The 15,898-nt window shown below is 42.5% G+C and overlaps 1 protein-coding gene across 5 annotated transcripts in view; it reads left to right on the top strand.

Annotated features, from left to right (window-relative positions):
• The window catches only part of lima1a (LIM domain and actin binding 1a), a 33,731-nt gene extending 18,207 nt beyond the window's left edge, over positions 1–15,524 (top strand). For 4 of the 5 annotated variants that reach the window (XM_050064457.1, XM_050064455.1, XM_050064458.1 and 1 more), the window contains exons 5-11: positions 7,029–7,092; positions 9,492–9,586; positions 11,010–11,075; positions 11,239–11,290; positions 11,667–11,731; positions 11,824–11,957; positions 13,703–15,524. In XM_050064457.1, the coding sequence (XP_049920414.1) occupies positions 7,029–7,092; positions 9,492–9,586; positions 11,010–11,075; positions 11,239–11,290; positions 11,667–11,731; positions 11,824–11,957; positions 13,703–14,768 (1,542 nt within the window). In that variant the 3' untranslated portion in view covers positions 14,769–15,524. Of the gene's footprint in view, positions 1–678; positions 1,042–7,028; positions 7,093–9,491; positions 9,587–11,009; positions 11,076–11,238; positions 11,291–11,666; positions 11,732–11,823; positions 11,958–13,702 lie in introns of those variants that run through there. The other variant, XM_050064459.1, reaches the window with a different exon arrangement.
• Positions 15,525–15,898: the final 374 nt, after the last annotated feature.

Consider the following 15,898-nt stretch of genomic DNA (forward strand, 5'->3'; position numbering starts at 1 on the left):
TGTAGACCCCTCTGTCTGCTTCTCTCTGGAATCACTCTTTCATTTGTCCAAAAATATGATCATATTTCTTCAGGGAGTGCAGTTAGTTACAGTGTGGGCTCCATGCTTACTGCGACAGCTTGAAGGACCATCACAAAGGGGCGGGGCTTAGCAAAGGCTGTGTTGTTTATTTATAATTAGCTAATGTTACCATGCTAATGTGCTAAACTAGGACACTGAACATGGTGAACATTACTCCTGCAAAACATCTGAGGATGTTAGCATGCTAATGTTAGCATTTAGCTCAAAGCACCAAGCTGCTATCATGGCTGTAACCTCTGAGTCTTGTTATTAATGGCCTCCCCCCACAGCCTGTATATACATAACCCCCTCCCCACATGCTCCCCTCCTCAGGCAGGGAGAAGCATGCAGTCATGAGGCACTCTGAAATAAATTGACCCTCAGCCTGCTCGCCAAACACACCAACCCCTCCCTCCCTCCCTCCCTCCCACTCACAGCTCAGCCCCACCTATCCCTCCCTCCCTCCCCTCTTTCCACCCACGGTCACCCCCTGCACCAGCTGCTCCTCCACCACCCTCCTGTCTCAAATGACTCCACCCCGAACCCCTGCCACTTTATTCTGAGGCTGGGGGGCCATGACAGTCAAAACAAAAACAAAAGCTGCACACACACACCCTACCCATCTGTAACACCATGGCACACTTTGCCTCCCCTCCCGTCATCATCCCCACCTTCATCCGGCCACACCCCCCTTTGAGCAGCCCCCCCTGGAACACCTGCTCCCTGTCGCCTCTTCCTCTTCCCACCCTGTCCCCGTTCCCTCCTCCTCCTCCCCATCTCCAGAGGCCCTACCCCACATCTCTCCCCTGTCATAAGCCAGATTGGGGCTGCTCTGCTCAGACTGTGCCTCCTCACTGCTGCTGTAAAAGTCCGGCTGGATTCAGTCATTCGATCCCTCCGAGCTGGCTTCACCTCCCCGTGTCTCCCTCTGCCGACTCTTTTATCCCTCGTGGCCTGTTTCTCCAGTCGCCTTCAGGAGAGGTAGCTATGGTGTTTCCATTCAGAGCGTTCAATGTGGGGTTTCTTGCTTTCTTTGTCTGGCCTCTGAACAGGCGCCCGGCTTCATTAGCCCGAGACACAATGTCTACTTTTACTTTTTCTGTCTGTTTCTGTTGACTTCTCGGTTGGATGAGGACGTTTTCTCTGCAGCTGAAAGAGGCCTTTTAGTCCGCACGGCTGCAGAAGTGTTTGTGATGAAGACGGCTCCTCAAAGGGCCACTTCATGGGCGAACTTTATCACTGGCTCCTTTCAACTGTGTCAGCTCACTTTGAACAATATTATTGTGTGACTCGGGTAAATTACCTTGTTTATACACTCACGCTGTAGGCACCGTCCTCGTCTGTTTTTGTTTTGCCTAATGTAAGAACATGTGTTATTGTCTAAATGTGTGTGTGTGTGGTGGGTTCAGGGACAGGGTGGGGTTATTACTGCAAGTCAGTCTGCAAGAGAGCTTTAATAGTATCAGGATTAGCGGCAGATTCTTTGTCTAGCCCGCTGATCCAGCCTCCTGGGACCCAGCCTGGCCCTGCGTGGCCCGGCTGCTTGTTTACATCACACTGACCCCCCACACATGTTTACACCCCCTCCTCATATGTACACACACACTCATAGCAAACCAGTCTCAGACACCCCCTCTAGTTACTGTGCTGCACTGGAAGATAATCCACCCTCGGGGATAGGTCCATTATGATGATGATGGTGGTTTCTTTTGTCGGGATTTGACTCTCCAGTACCAGACACACACTGAGTGTTCATTTGTATGATTAAGAGTCAGCGTGTGTGTGATCATACTAACACATGTATTATTCATGGTTGTGTGCTTGTATGTTTAACCCACTCCTCTCAGCGTCGTCTGTGATTGTCTGGCTCATCATAACTGCCCGAAAAAACGTAAGCGCATCATAGAGCATAAAGCTACGATAATCGAAGAATTTATATGGCAGCATCCGCTATGTTCATGTTTCTTTTCTTTTTTTCATGCCAGCAGCATGACGAGAGGCTGAGCATCTATTCTGTTGAAAATTTTTTGCCTCAGCCGCTCATCACTGTCACTTTTTACCTAGTCATTCAATAACAGTGGAGGGGGGGGGGGGGGGGCAAATACCACAAAGACCAACTGTCACATCGCTGAACAATAACAACATTGGAGGAGAAATTAATACTAAACTCACACAGACCTGCAGGTCCGTCCTCTCTCCCCGCGTGCTTTAGCCTTTCCCTCATTCAGATAAAGTTCTCTACCTTGTGCCAACATTTTAACTTCTCCAACTAGTCCATACTATAGCAACCATTCATTCATTCATTCATTTTCTATTACCGCTTATCCTGTTAGGGGTCGCGGGGGGGCTGAAACCTAACCCTGGGAGAGAGGTGGGGTACACCCTGGCCTGGACAGGTCACCAGACTATCACAGGGCTGACACATAGAGACAGACAACCATTCACACTCACATTCACACCTATGGACAGTTTAGAGTCACCAGTTAACCTGCATGTCTTTGGACTGTGGGAGGAAGCCGGAGTACCTGGAGAGAGCCTCCCTTAATTACTGCAGGGGAAATTCCACCACTGCCACCGCTCAAATTCAAATTAGTGCAATGCCGTCCTAAACGTGCCTATTGCTTGGCCTGTGGTGTTACTGCTTGCAGCTTTTTCAAACTGCACACAACTTCACAGTCGACACTGCGCTCCTGAGTAATACAGTTGGGCCCAAAAAAGCTGTAGATTTTTTAGGATATTTAGATATGAAAAATCTTAAATTGCATTGCTTATCTCATTTATTATACCCCGAAAAAAACAAAAACAAGGCTGTCAAAGCACAAATAGGCACCGCTGGGCATCAGTGGCTTAGTGGATAGAGCAGGTGCCCCATGTACAAAGACTCTGTCTTTGCTGCAGCGGCCCAGATTCGATTCCAGCCTGTGGCCCTTTGCTGCATGTCGTCCCCTCTCTCTCTCTCTCTCGCTCTCTTTCCCCTCCACACTAAAGGTAAAAATGCCCAAAAATAATCTTAAAAAAGGCAACGTAATGGTATACTACTTACTGTTTACTTTTACATTCTACGACTGCATTTACCTGACAGAGACATGTTACAGGCTACAGAGTGCATTGTAGATTCAAACACTGGTGAAACACAAGGTATTAAGTTCCAAATAGGTGTTTAATTATTTTAAGCTAGTATGGCAAAGAAAAACACACCCAAGTTTTCAGCCTCTCCCAGTCAGAAACAGTGTGAAGTACATCGGATGAATGTTTCTCAAGATATGGACGCGCATATACAGAGAGAGCCTTTGCTTTGTCATTAGATGAATCAAATGACTACATGTTTGTGAAAGATGTCACTTGCAGACAAATCTACAGAGCATTAGCACACGACTCCATATAGCTGATGGAAACTAAGAAGTGTTTTGGCATCTTTCAGCTCAGTGTTTTGGTTTACAGCTTCAGCTTCACAGGTTTGGTTCACTCTCAATAAGTTGTTTCTTGGCTGCAGCAGGCAGCTTTGTTCAGAGAAACCCACAACACATTCCTGCTCAGCAGCGAACAGCAGACGGACAGTTTATCAGTCAACAGCTGGTGGATGCTTAGAACACAGCTTCATTCACTCGACATGAGAAAGTCAAAAAAATAATTTAAAACACAAACTACTTGTGTTCATTTGTCGATATTGTGCAATGCCATGGTGATTACAACCTACTGCATCCATGGCATCACCAAATACTTCTTGGCGAGATGTTTGGCTGACTGATGCATCATATTCTTAACATGACGAAACTATTCATGAAGTGCGTCAAACATTTCATCGTGTGGTCTCTTAAAATTACTAATGCATGTAATCTCGCCAACGCAGAAACAGTTGCCACAACTAACCATGAGCGTGCACGCATGCACTCACGTCATAGGTGCGATCCGGTACTTAAACAAATAGCACTACTTCCCTGGTGCAGTTTAAAAACACAGAGGGAAGTGTTGTGTGTAGTTTGAGAGACCTTTTCAGTGATAACTGATAAGTGTTAACTCGTCTGAACCATACTGTTGTTTTTCTGTGTTCACCACGACGCCTGCTTTGTTTGTTTTCTCTTGTGAAATCTTTCCAAACTTCTACCTGCTGCAGCCTGCAGGGACTCTGAGCCTGTCAGGACTCAGCGAGCAGCTCAGGTGTTTTATCAGGTGGAGAAAACAACCTGGCACTCAACAGGGATGGAAAATCACAAGTACTGTATTAAAGTACACTGTTGAGAAGTATTTTCATTCTGTGCTGCTGTATACTTCACCACATTTCAGAGACGTCTTGTATTTTTTACTTCACTACGTTTATTTGACAGCTCTAGTTACTTTTCAAATTAAGATTTTGCATTAAAAACAAACAAATCTGTTAAAGGTTACACCAGTGGCTGGTCCAGTTTGGCCCCATTGTCATGTCTCAGATGTCTGTGTGTTGTGGCATTGTTTAAAAAATATGATACGTGTACCCTTAAAATGATACCAATACCAACAGAGTACTTCACTTGATACTTTTTTCCTTCTTCATTTGATGCCCAGCATGTGAATAGAAGCATTCAGATGTGTAGTTTTGGTGGCATTTTGGCACGCTGAACTGCCAACTCAATCAAATACACCACACCACAGACTGTATGGGCTGTAGCTGCTTTGGTAGTGGGCCAATCGCACGTCTGTTAAATCAAAGAAAACGTACAAATAGTCAATTGTTTTCCACATCTGGGTACAAAAAGAACTGAATGCAGGTATTGTTTGGCTTGAGAAGGTTGGCACTTCTTGGCACCGGGTTAATTTGGTTAATACCTTTTTAAAGGTATCAAGTACCGATACCCAAATATTATATAAATATATATAAAAAAGTCAAGTATAGTAATACAAACTTGAGTAGCAACACTTTGGCCCTGTTTCCACCAAACACTTTCGGTATGGTACCTTTGGAACCAACAGTAACCCTTCAGACATGGTACCTAGACTCTAACGTCTCCACCGCAAACAGTACTCTTAAATCGTCCACAGAACGAGGCTGCACGCCGACATTTTTCAGAACAAATTAGAACAGGCTGCAGTGAGAGTCTCTCTCCATGGGATATTTAAAAATAGCAGGTTTGTGTATTTAGTCCTTCTCAGGCAAGCTCAGGGGTTTAGTGTTGCCGTAGCCCACAGGAACAACACTCTGACGCTTTTTTTTTTCTCTGAGTGAGAATTAGAATATATGCAGTTCACATAATATATATTTTTACATGCTTGAAGATCCACTCATTACTAAAAGTGTCTGTCATATAAAAACTAAAGTGATGATCAAAGTTGTCACAGTGAAATTTAAGGTGTGCTGATGGATTCACGTCATCAACTCATGCATTGAGTAACATTACAAGTTAACGTTCCACCTTAAAAGTTGCCGGCAGTCGGCCCAGTGAATGAAGTTATTTTTTCTCAGACTCCAGCTGCTGTGAGAGGCAGCAAAACATCCTTTCATTTTATAGTTACAGTTTACTAATAAAACTCTCCACAGTATGAACAGTGGTTACATGAGCCTCAAAACCAGACACAACTCAGCCCTGAGCAGAGTGACCGTCCTCTACTGACCAATCAGACTGCAGTGTTCACAGCTCCACCTTTTAGTACCAGATCTGTGTGCTAGGTACCCCAACAGAGGGGGGACCAAACATGGGGACGGTACGGAACGGTTCTATTGGTACCATCCACAACTTTTCACAGTGGAAACGGGGCTTTCATTTTTTTCTTCTTTCCTTCCCTCATTAATCATCTCGAGACCCCTCAGATTTATCTTGTGATGCTTTGGAGGGGCCTGACCCCTGTGTTAGGAACCACTGGACCACACTACAGAACTTCACCTTTTTTAAGGAGGTTAAACTCGCTCCACCGACCGTGTAAAATATTATAATAAAGTACCAAAAGTACTTGTTCTGCAAATTCTTTAATTACATTTTAATCACAATACCTCTTCTCTTTTACTGAAGATTTTAATGAATGGGTTTACTTGTAACAGAGTACATATACATCATGTTATTGGTACTTTTATTTAAGTTATAAATCTGAGTACTTCTTTCATTACTGGCTCTGAATCTTGAGTAAACACAGAATGGAAAGTTGCACCTTTTTGGGCGTTTCAGTGTTAATCTGTTCAGCGGTTGTTTGGAGCTGAGATGTTTCTCTGAAGGCTAAATGTGTAGAAGCGTCATCTGACCTATTGTGTAATCTGTACCTGGAGTGACTGGAGGAGAACGATGTGTGTCCTCATCATGTTGGCATGACTGTCGGTGGGAGTGGTTTGACTGCTGCTGGAGAGTTGAGACTTGTCAGCTGATTCTACAAATCAATAAATTATATTCTTTCTAATGACAAAAGCTCCCCTTTTATTTTGGAAGGTGATGGCAGCTGCTGTCAGCCTTGTTCTGTTTAATTTAATTATCTGTTTCCTTAGAGATGGACCGGACACACACATATGACCCGGATCATATGAGCTGTATTAATGAGCACATTGTTTTAAAATTGGTTTTCAGATTTTTAAATGGAAGGTCTGAACTTTTTAGTGTGAAACAACAACGACAGATAAATGATCAGTTTGTGTTCTGGCCGGTGGTTGTTGACAGACGGGTGACTGTCTGAGGCTCCGTCTCTCTGAGCTCATAAGGGGATTAAAGTGGTTTGGACTGGACGTACACACACACACACACACACACACACACACTCTACCTCTGTGATTCTGTCTTGTCTTTGCATTTCGCTCTACACTTTGATCTTCTTGATGGGACAGTGTTGCTTCCAGCCTGTTTGCTCTACTGGCCGAAACATGTGAGCATCAGCAGGCTGTGTGTCTGTGTCTCTGTCTGTGTTTGTCAGAGGTCATGTCGGACACACTGAAGCTGTTTTTTGTTCTCGGGCTTCTGTTTTATTGCCTTGTGTCTGACCGTTTGTACATTTTGGTGCTTTTTGTTGTTGTGCAGGTGTCCAGAGAGCAAACAAGAGGAAACAACGGTAACACTGCCAACATGGACCAGATGCTAGGAGGTACATATTTCAAATGTTTTGTGAAGTAGTTCTGGGGCATTTTATATCTATGTGATCAAAGGAAATGAGTTTGAGAGAGAGATAGGGAACAGCATACTACAAATGTCTCGTACCAGACTCAGAGCAGGGACGCACAGCACTTCAGAAAAAGTCTACAACAAATTAATAAGGTTTATTATTATAAAGATAGTTTTTATTTATTATAGACCGACACTAAGTATCCTTACCTAATCACATTTATTATTCTGGTGTATGCTGTGTACATACACTAGACTTGCTGACTTTGCTGCTACTAATCACACCGTTGTTAAAGATTCTTTTTTAGATTCTCTTTTATGATTAAACTTTTTTTTTGCCCTTTCAGCATTTAAAGATACACGACATTACAAATATACAAACTCTTTTTATAGATTCTGTTTTTACTTCTATTCGATCGGGGTCCATACAGACGGGGGCCAGGCTAATTAAAGGACTTTCAAGTACTTTTTCAAGAACTAAGTAAAAAAAATGTCTGATTTTCAAGGCATTCCAGTGCTCAATTTTCTGAGCACCAAATTCAGATACTTCAAGCAGCTCAAGCACCTTGTACCAACCCTGTATTTTATTTTATTTTTTTACTTTTCTCTATTTATCTGTATTTATTTCTGTCCTTGTGTTGCTGTGACAGTTAAATTTCCCCTCTAAGGATCCATAAAAGCTTCAAAATGACCATTTTAGCGTGGAAGAAATTCCCAATTGCCGACTAATTCTACAATTAATTAAAACTACAAGTATCCAGTGTTTCCAGTTTAATTGTGGAAAACCCATAGATAGATATACTCAGTATTTCCAAACATGATTATAGTGTTACTTTTTAATGGCATACATAAGTATTTTACATCAGAGTACAGTGATGTACTTTGTAGTTTACTAACATTTAGACCTGTGAATATATAAATACTGGGCCTTCTTTTTCTTTTCTCGCTTTATTTAGCAGCTAAAGGACCAACTGTTTTTCTTAGATCAATATTTACTCTCTCCTCAGCTCCATTTTAAACTTACAATCATCAGCTGGTCTGAAATACAACCCTGAATGAATGATGATGTTGCTACACGTCTGATGGAGGTTTAAATAGGCAACTGTTCACTAACACGTTTGCCAAATCAACTTCAAAAGGTGATAGTTAATGTGAATGTTTGTTTTTTATAGTTTAATAAAGGTTAAATAAAAATATTCACATTTTAAATATATGTTGGATACATGTATTTCTAATTTAAACCTAAAGAAGGGTATAACAGATTTTTGTCTGCATGTTCTGAACACATATTATTGCCTCTTAGGTGGATGTGGCAAACTTTATTTTACACATCCAGCATCTACAGAGCAACATTAGCATTTGTTTGGAGTCATGTTTGTGTCCAAATCATGAATGATGGTCCAATATTAACTCTCTTTAAGCTCGTTTTTGGTCTCCACCAACTCCCAAGGGAAATATCTGTCTCTTTAGCTGTTAAACGCTCCACTATGTTCACCAGGTAGCCTCTAACTGTGTGTGTCTGCTGTTTGCTGCTGAGCAGGTAGGGTATAGTGATAGTTTTTAAAAGTTTTTTTCTGCTGAACACAGCTGCCTGTAAACAAGATGGAGCCTTAACAGTGAACTTTGGAGCCAGAAAGTCAAAACAGCAAACTGAAAGATGCTAAAACGCTCCGTAGAGCTGCGGAGCCCCGTGATAACTCCCTTGTGATTCATTGTTAACATGAAAATATTGATCATAGCTGCTTTAAAAACAAATGTGGAAGCTGCTCTAATGACCTCACACACCCAAAACCCTCATCTGCACATCCAGCATTGTTCTCTGGGACTTTTCAATTAGTCACAAAAACAACCCACAATGCGTCGTGTTCTCCTGCCTTCCTCTGGATGGATTACATCCTTCCCAGAAGTGAGCGCTGCAGAAACACAGTGATCAGAAGACCGCCTCAGAGAGCACAGGAAGTCAGACAAAACCCCCTCACTTTCCTCCACACTGCACACGACTCCTGACCTCATGTTCCCGTCCACAGCCTGCATGACTAACCAGCAGAGTCTGCACTCCGTCTGAACTGGGATGGGTGGAAAAAATAAAAATCCTGGACAGAATCGTGAAGTCTTGTGATGCAGACTTCACCAAACGTTCCCAACAATTAATAGAATGAGTTTGTGGTTTTGCAAGCTACAAGTTTTTTCAATCTGTTTGAGTGAACAAATCTCAGCCGTGATGCTTGAAGTGATGTCAGCTGTGCTGGGAAACCTCACTTATGTTGTTAAATAAAGTGAGGTTTTAAAGTACAAGCTGCTCTCTGTGATGAGCTGTGGTTAAAGTTTAAGTACGACATTCAATCTTTTACATCGTCAGTATTTTGTGTGTTGTTGTACCAGATGGAAGTCTTGCAGAGTCGACTCCTCTCCGGGACAGGATGGCCCTCTACCAAGCTGCCATCTCCAAACAGGAAGTCTCTCCCACCTCGGTCAATGTGAGTGCTCCCTGTCAGTCATGCTCCGTCCTTCAAATCACCACTTTCAGCTACTGCACTCAGGCCGAAGCTACAGAGCCCCCTGTACAAAGAAAAACACAGAAAATGATTTGTCCCTGTTGCTAGAAAAGATCTTTATGAGTCAGAACAGACACGTCTTGAAGACAGTTTGTAACCTCAGCACACAGTATGTTATATCTATTTATCCAACCTTGATTCAGTCCTCGTCATTTAGTACCTGGTGACAATTAAAAGCAGACAATTAAATTCATTTTCTGTTCTATTCTAAACAATATATTTTGTTAGGTGTAAAGTCTTTCTGCAGGCCACTCAGATCTTCTGCTGTTGTGAAATTAGATTTAGTATTCATATACCTGATGAAGGCCGGACAGACCAAAACATTAAGTGTAATCAAATGAATACTTCATTAGTAAGTGAGACAGTGTGCAGGAGTTCTTCTCTTTGTTTCAAGATTGCACCAAAATCAAAGATACATATTTTTCCTCTTACCTGTGGTGCTATTTATCAGTCTAGATTGTTTTGTTGTTAGTTGCTGGAAGTTGGGAGATATCAGCTGTAGAGATGTCTGCCTTCTCTCTATTATAATGAAACTATATGGCGCTTGGCTTGTGGTAGGAACTATTTTCTTTCTACTGAACACCCACCAACTGTATCACCTTGAGAAGGAAGCGTGCATGTACCTACTCATAGATGAGAGGCTTGTGCTTGTGATAGCAACCTAGGAGGACGCCATTGAGCTGTAACATTAGCTAGCTCAGTGGTGCTAGGTGAGTGAGCAGTAGAGGCACGCTTCTTTCTGTGCAGCGATACAGTTGGCGGGTTTAGTTTGGTAGGAAGAAAATAGTTCCTCAGTCTCACCAGTCTCTGCGCTTGAACCCCTCCACAAGCAGAGGCGGTTTTGAATCTGATGAGGACACCGTGCGCGTTGAAACGTTAGTCATTTTTGCACTTTATTAAATATTTGAGTGAAACGTGTGCTCCAGTATTTTCTTTGGGTGCAGTCCCTGTAAAGTGGCTCATTGAACTGTTTGCTGTATTTTTTTTTTTTGGTACTTTGAGCACCATAAACCAAGTGCCATCTAGTTCCACTGACTCCAACACTCTGCAACTCACACCAAAAAAATCTAGACCGATAATGATGATGATAGGTTGTTGTTGTTTTTTAAATTTTGGGATGACTTGTCCCTTTAAGTTTAAGTTGAAATGTCCTGTGTTAAAATTTTACTGAAGTAAAAGTACAAAAATATCAGCATCAAACTTTACTCAAAGTACCAAAAATAAAAGTACTCAGTGTGCAGAACGCGCTATTTCAGAATCACATACATTATATAAATGGTTAATAATTATGTACGCATTAACGTGTTCATTCATAATTCTGAACATCCTCTCATGTTTCTCTCAGAGTGATCAGCTGGACGGTTTCTGTGGGAAGCAGAAGGAGAACGTTCCTCCGTGCACTCTGGACCTGGTGAGGAGTCTAATTAATATATATATGACTTTAGATGATTATAAATGACTTCATATTTCAGAAATGGTGGATGAGTCACTGCCTCCCACGTCTGAACATGTGATGGTTCATGATGTAAAACGATTTAGCGATTGACCAGGATTGATTTGTTCTCTTGTTACAGACTCCAGAGTGTGAAGCAACCAGCAGAAAAGGTTTAACCTCAGAGAGCAACGGTAATTTACTTTCCATGTCTTCATATGACTGGAATTCTCTCCTCTAATGAGACGTTGGCGAGCGGCCCATCATTAGAGCGGATGTTTGGGTGTAGTTGATGGAAAACAAACATTTTAACCACCTAAAGTAGATTTTTCCAAAGAACCCAGTCTGTTAGAGTCACTCAGAAATGACAGAAATGTACATTTATTTATTTTTTGTTAATTTATCTACATTTTTAGTCCTGCACAACTGCTTCATTTCGACTCCTGAGCCTCCAGTGTCGGTTTATATGTAAAGGTCAACTGTGCCTGTAATAAACATGAAAACAGCTCCATCTAGTGTTCAGAACACATCACTACCTTTTTCCTCACACTGGTCATGTTGATCCAACAGGTTCTGCTACTGGCACTCCTGCGTCCTCCAATCAGAGAGACTCCTCTCAGCCCAAGACTCCCAAAGTGAGTGCTCACAGGAAACACCTCCAAAAAGGTACAATACACATTAGTGTTGGGAATGAATGAATTAACTCTGTGTGTGTATGTGTGTGCAGGGCTTCCGTCTGCCTGCGAGAGAGACCTGTGTGTCGTGTCTGAAGACGGTTTATCCTCTGGAGAGGCTGGTGGCCAATCAGCACGTTTACCACAGCTCCTGCTTCCGCTGCTCACACTGCAACACCAAACTCAGGTGAGGACGGCATCGACGAAATGATGGTTTCAGAAAGAGAGACGGAGGGAGATGACTGTCTCTGGACTGAGTTCACTTTTTCAAAACTCTTCACACAGTTTTCTGTCAAGCACAACAGTTAATCCAAATTAAAATCGAACATAAGATAAACCTTCACTGATCCTCAGCAAGAAAATTAAGTTCTTGTAGCAGCACAAAGAGCAACAGGTACAGATTAATTGTGCTCTCAAACGTACGAGGATGAATGAGTTGGTTGGTTCTTGTCATTGTGCGTAGGTGTTTTAATATTTCTACATGTTAATGTGTATCTTTTATGTTTTTATTTTGTGGTTGTTTGGCTGTAACTTTTTGTGTGCTGCTGTCTTGACCAGGTCTTAACAGGACTTGTCTGGTTAAATAAAATAAAATAAGATGAGGTGAGAAAGTAAAAGAAATACATTACAAGAGGTATATAAAACTAAAATAAGAATCTAATTTTAAAATTAGAATCCATGCAAGAACATTTGGAGACAAAAATTACAGTGTAAAGCGACAGTAGTGTGATTGAAATGCACTAATGCAACCAAAGCAAGACGACTAGCTAAACTGGTAGCATGACACAATATATATCCCTATACATATTCTAGCTAACTTTCAATTTCATAAGCCAAGATTCCATCACATATAAAGACATGTCTTTATAACATAGATTGTGCAGCCTCACAGTGTTAGTCATAGAAATGCTGCTTTATTTTCCTGAACTCTAAGGGTTACACTGCTGATGTTGAACCAGGTCTGTGTCACCACAGTGTGGGGGAGTGTGTGCAGATGAAAGCTAGATGACTCTCAAGACATTATTGATGACACATAGTGACACGATTTGTGTCATGCGTTGGATTTTTGCTGACAGCACAAGCGGGAGTTCCCAGAATGCCAACAAGGCAGTTAAAAAAATGTTATTGTAGGTTTTGAATGTAAATTTAAAAGTTTTAAAAGAGTATGTAAACATGTAAAAACAAGGCCCTTAAAACAGTTTTAAGTTTGAGTGAGAAAATGATTCATGAAGTGTTAAAGATGTGTCGACTGCTTTTTTTTAAGCTCCTGTGATTTGGATATTGCACTAAATATAGTGATAATTGTGCAACCTGGGCTTTTTTTTTTTTTTTTTTTTNAGGCCCTTAAAACAGTTTTAAGTTTGAGTGAGAAAATGATTCATGAAGTGTTAAAGATGTGTCGACTGCTTTTTTTTTTAAGCTCCTGTGATTTGGATATTGCACTAGATATAGTGATAATTGTGCAATCTGGGCTTTTTTTTTTTTTTTTTTTAACAAGGCATTTTTTTTCTTGATAATTCAGTAAGATGCACAAAGCATCAACAAACAAACATAGAACCAACAGGGACAGAAATCAGCCCCACCAACCCAGAAACAAACAGAGAGCCAGACCAGCGAAAGAAAATAAAAGACAAAAATGAAAAAAGAAAATATAAATGAAAAAGAATATTACAACCAGAGCATTTATTGTGTTAAAATAAAAGTTCTCCACAGTTAAGTCCACACTGACTTACCTTATTATTTGTGAAAAGTTTGGAAAAAGTGAAATAAGTACTTAGAAATGCACGTTACAAACAAATCAGTGACAGCAGGACATAAATTCTGGAGTACATCCAGCTGCTGTCAGCACTATAAAAGATAAAATATTCCTCACCTTGTTGTAGCAGCTTGTTTGTATTTTCTAACTCCTGTTTCTGTTCCCCTCCTGGTTAGTTTGGCGAACTACGCCTCCTTGCACAACAACGTCTACTGCAAGCCGCACTTCTGCCAGCTCTTCAAGGCCAAAGGCAACTACGACGAGGGCTTTGGCCACCGGCCCCACAAGGAGCTGTGGGAGAGCAAAGGGGAGAGTGGCGAGACCTCGCCACAGCCCACTACTCAGACCAAGCCAAAGAGCCCGGCCTCAGACCTGGACAGCCCCAGTGTGGAGGACTCCCCGCTGGCTAAAGTCAACGTGCTGACAGCCAATATGGAGGCTCTGGGTCAGGGATCGGCAGAGAAGAGTGACAGACCCACTGAGACCCGCAGGCTGAAAATCTCCTGGCCGCCACGCACGGAGGGGGAGGACTCACCTGGCCGCAGTGGAGCTGCAATAACCACAGAGGAGGGCTCCGCCAGCAAGCCCATCAGACCCAAGTGGCCCCCAGAGGACGACTCATCCCCAGAACAGCCCAGAGAGACGCCCTGCCTTCGCCGCACCTCCTCTCTGAAGGAGCGCAGCCTGCCCTTCACACTGGCAGAACAAGCTTCTGCTCCTGAGGCCAGAAAACAGAGTCCGCCTCCTCCTGTGGACGACCGACAGCTCAGCCCTGAACCCACCAGCATGATGGAGCTGCAGCATGGCGGCCAGTCGACAGACAGCCAGACACCCACCGAGGACAGCTGTGTGGACGTCCACACCAGCTCAGGAGAGGAGGAGCAGGAGGGGGAGATGAAGACTGAAAACATGCCGGACCATCAGGAAGATGACACCCCAGATGAACAACCTGAGGAGGAGGAGGAGGATGAGGAGGAGGAGAAGATGGAGGATGAGGAAGACGGAGGTGTACTGGAGGAAGAGATGCCACCTCTGAAGCTGCAGGAGACGCCGACAGACATGTCGTCTCCTGAAGGTGAGGTGGAGGCCAGCCGGTCGTCTCAGGATGTGGGGTTCTGGGACAGCGAGGAAGTGGAGGATAAGGAGGAGGTGGAGCAGCAGCAGGAGGAGGTGCTGACGGTGGAGGAGATGATCAAAAGAAACCGATACTACGAGGACGAAGAGGAGGAAGAGGATGTATAAACTGATCTATCAACAACATGACAGCCGTGGACACCTGGAGGACTTCATGCCATTCCTTCTTCTTTTAGATGTTTTCTTCTTCTTCTCTTCTTAAAAGAGAGTTGCTGCAGTCTCTAGTGTGAACTCTACTGAACTCTTTGTGCCTCTGACACCTTTGAAGCCATTCCTACAGGATAGTTTTTACAAGACCGTGTCGCTCTGACATCGTTTGTTTTTTAATGTACAATATTTAAAATTACTCCCCATGTAATGAATATTTTTAGCACAGAAACGTCCAAATGTTATGAAACATAGAGAATTATTTTTGTGTTTATGGCTTTTGTAATTTTCTATTTTCATTGAACGCCTCCTAATCTGGACTGAAACTGCTGTTATAAGCACCAGTAACATGATCCTCTTACTGTTCTTATACCGTGATATGGGATCATTACAGTTTACGTAGCGTCTGAATGGAGTCATTTTTGGTAGGAAAGCTACAAGACGACGTGCTAAATGTTGTAACACATGCCACTCTGTTTTAGAAAATAAGCCCAGCACTTTGATCTGTAACCATAGCTTTCGACAACTTCTGTGGAGAATACATCTGTCACCTTCTTTTCTTTTCAGTTGCCATTCTGTATGTACGTGTTAAACTTAAAAAACGCTTTGTTCTTTTTGACTTATAACTGGATCTGAATAATGTTGTTCTGTTGTTTTTAAACCAGGGGACCAAATACTCTAGATTACTGCTGTTTAAATAAATTGTTATATACAAAACATTTTGTCTGAGTGTCTAATCCTGTGTCAGCTGGGACTGTAAGACTTTTTAAGACCTTTTTAACACCATCTTAAATTAAATTTAAGACCAAACCTGCAATGGAAATACGCATTATATACACTCACCAGCCACTTTATTAGGTACACCATGCTACTACCAGGTTGGACTCCCTTTTTAATTTTTGGTGTCACAGATTCAGCAAGCTGCTGGAAACATTCCTCAGAGATTTTGGTCCATATTGACATGATGACATCACACAGTTGCTGCAGATTTGTCGGCTGCACATCCATGATGAGAATCTCCCGTTCCAGCACATCCCAAAGGTGCTCTATTGGACTGAGATCTGGTGACTGTGGAGGCCATTGGAGTACAG

This window comes from Epinephelus moara, chromosome 16, assembly GCF_006386435.1.
Source record: "Epinephelus moara isolate mb chromosome 16, YSFRI_EMoa_1.0, whole genome shotgun sequence".
NCBI classification, from domain to species: domain Eukaryota; kingdom Metazoa; phylum Chordata; class Actinopteri; order Perciformes; family Serranidae; genus Epinephelus; species Epinephelus moara.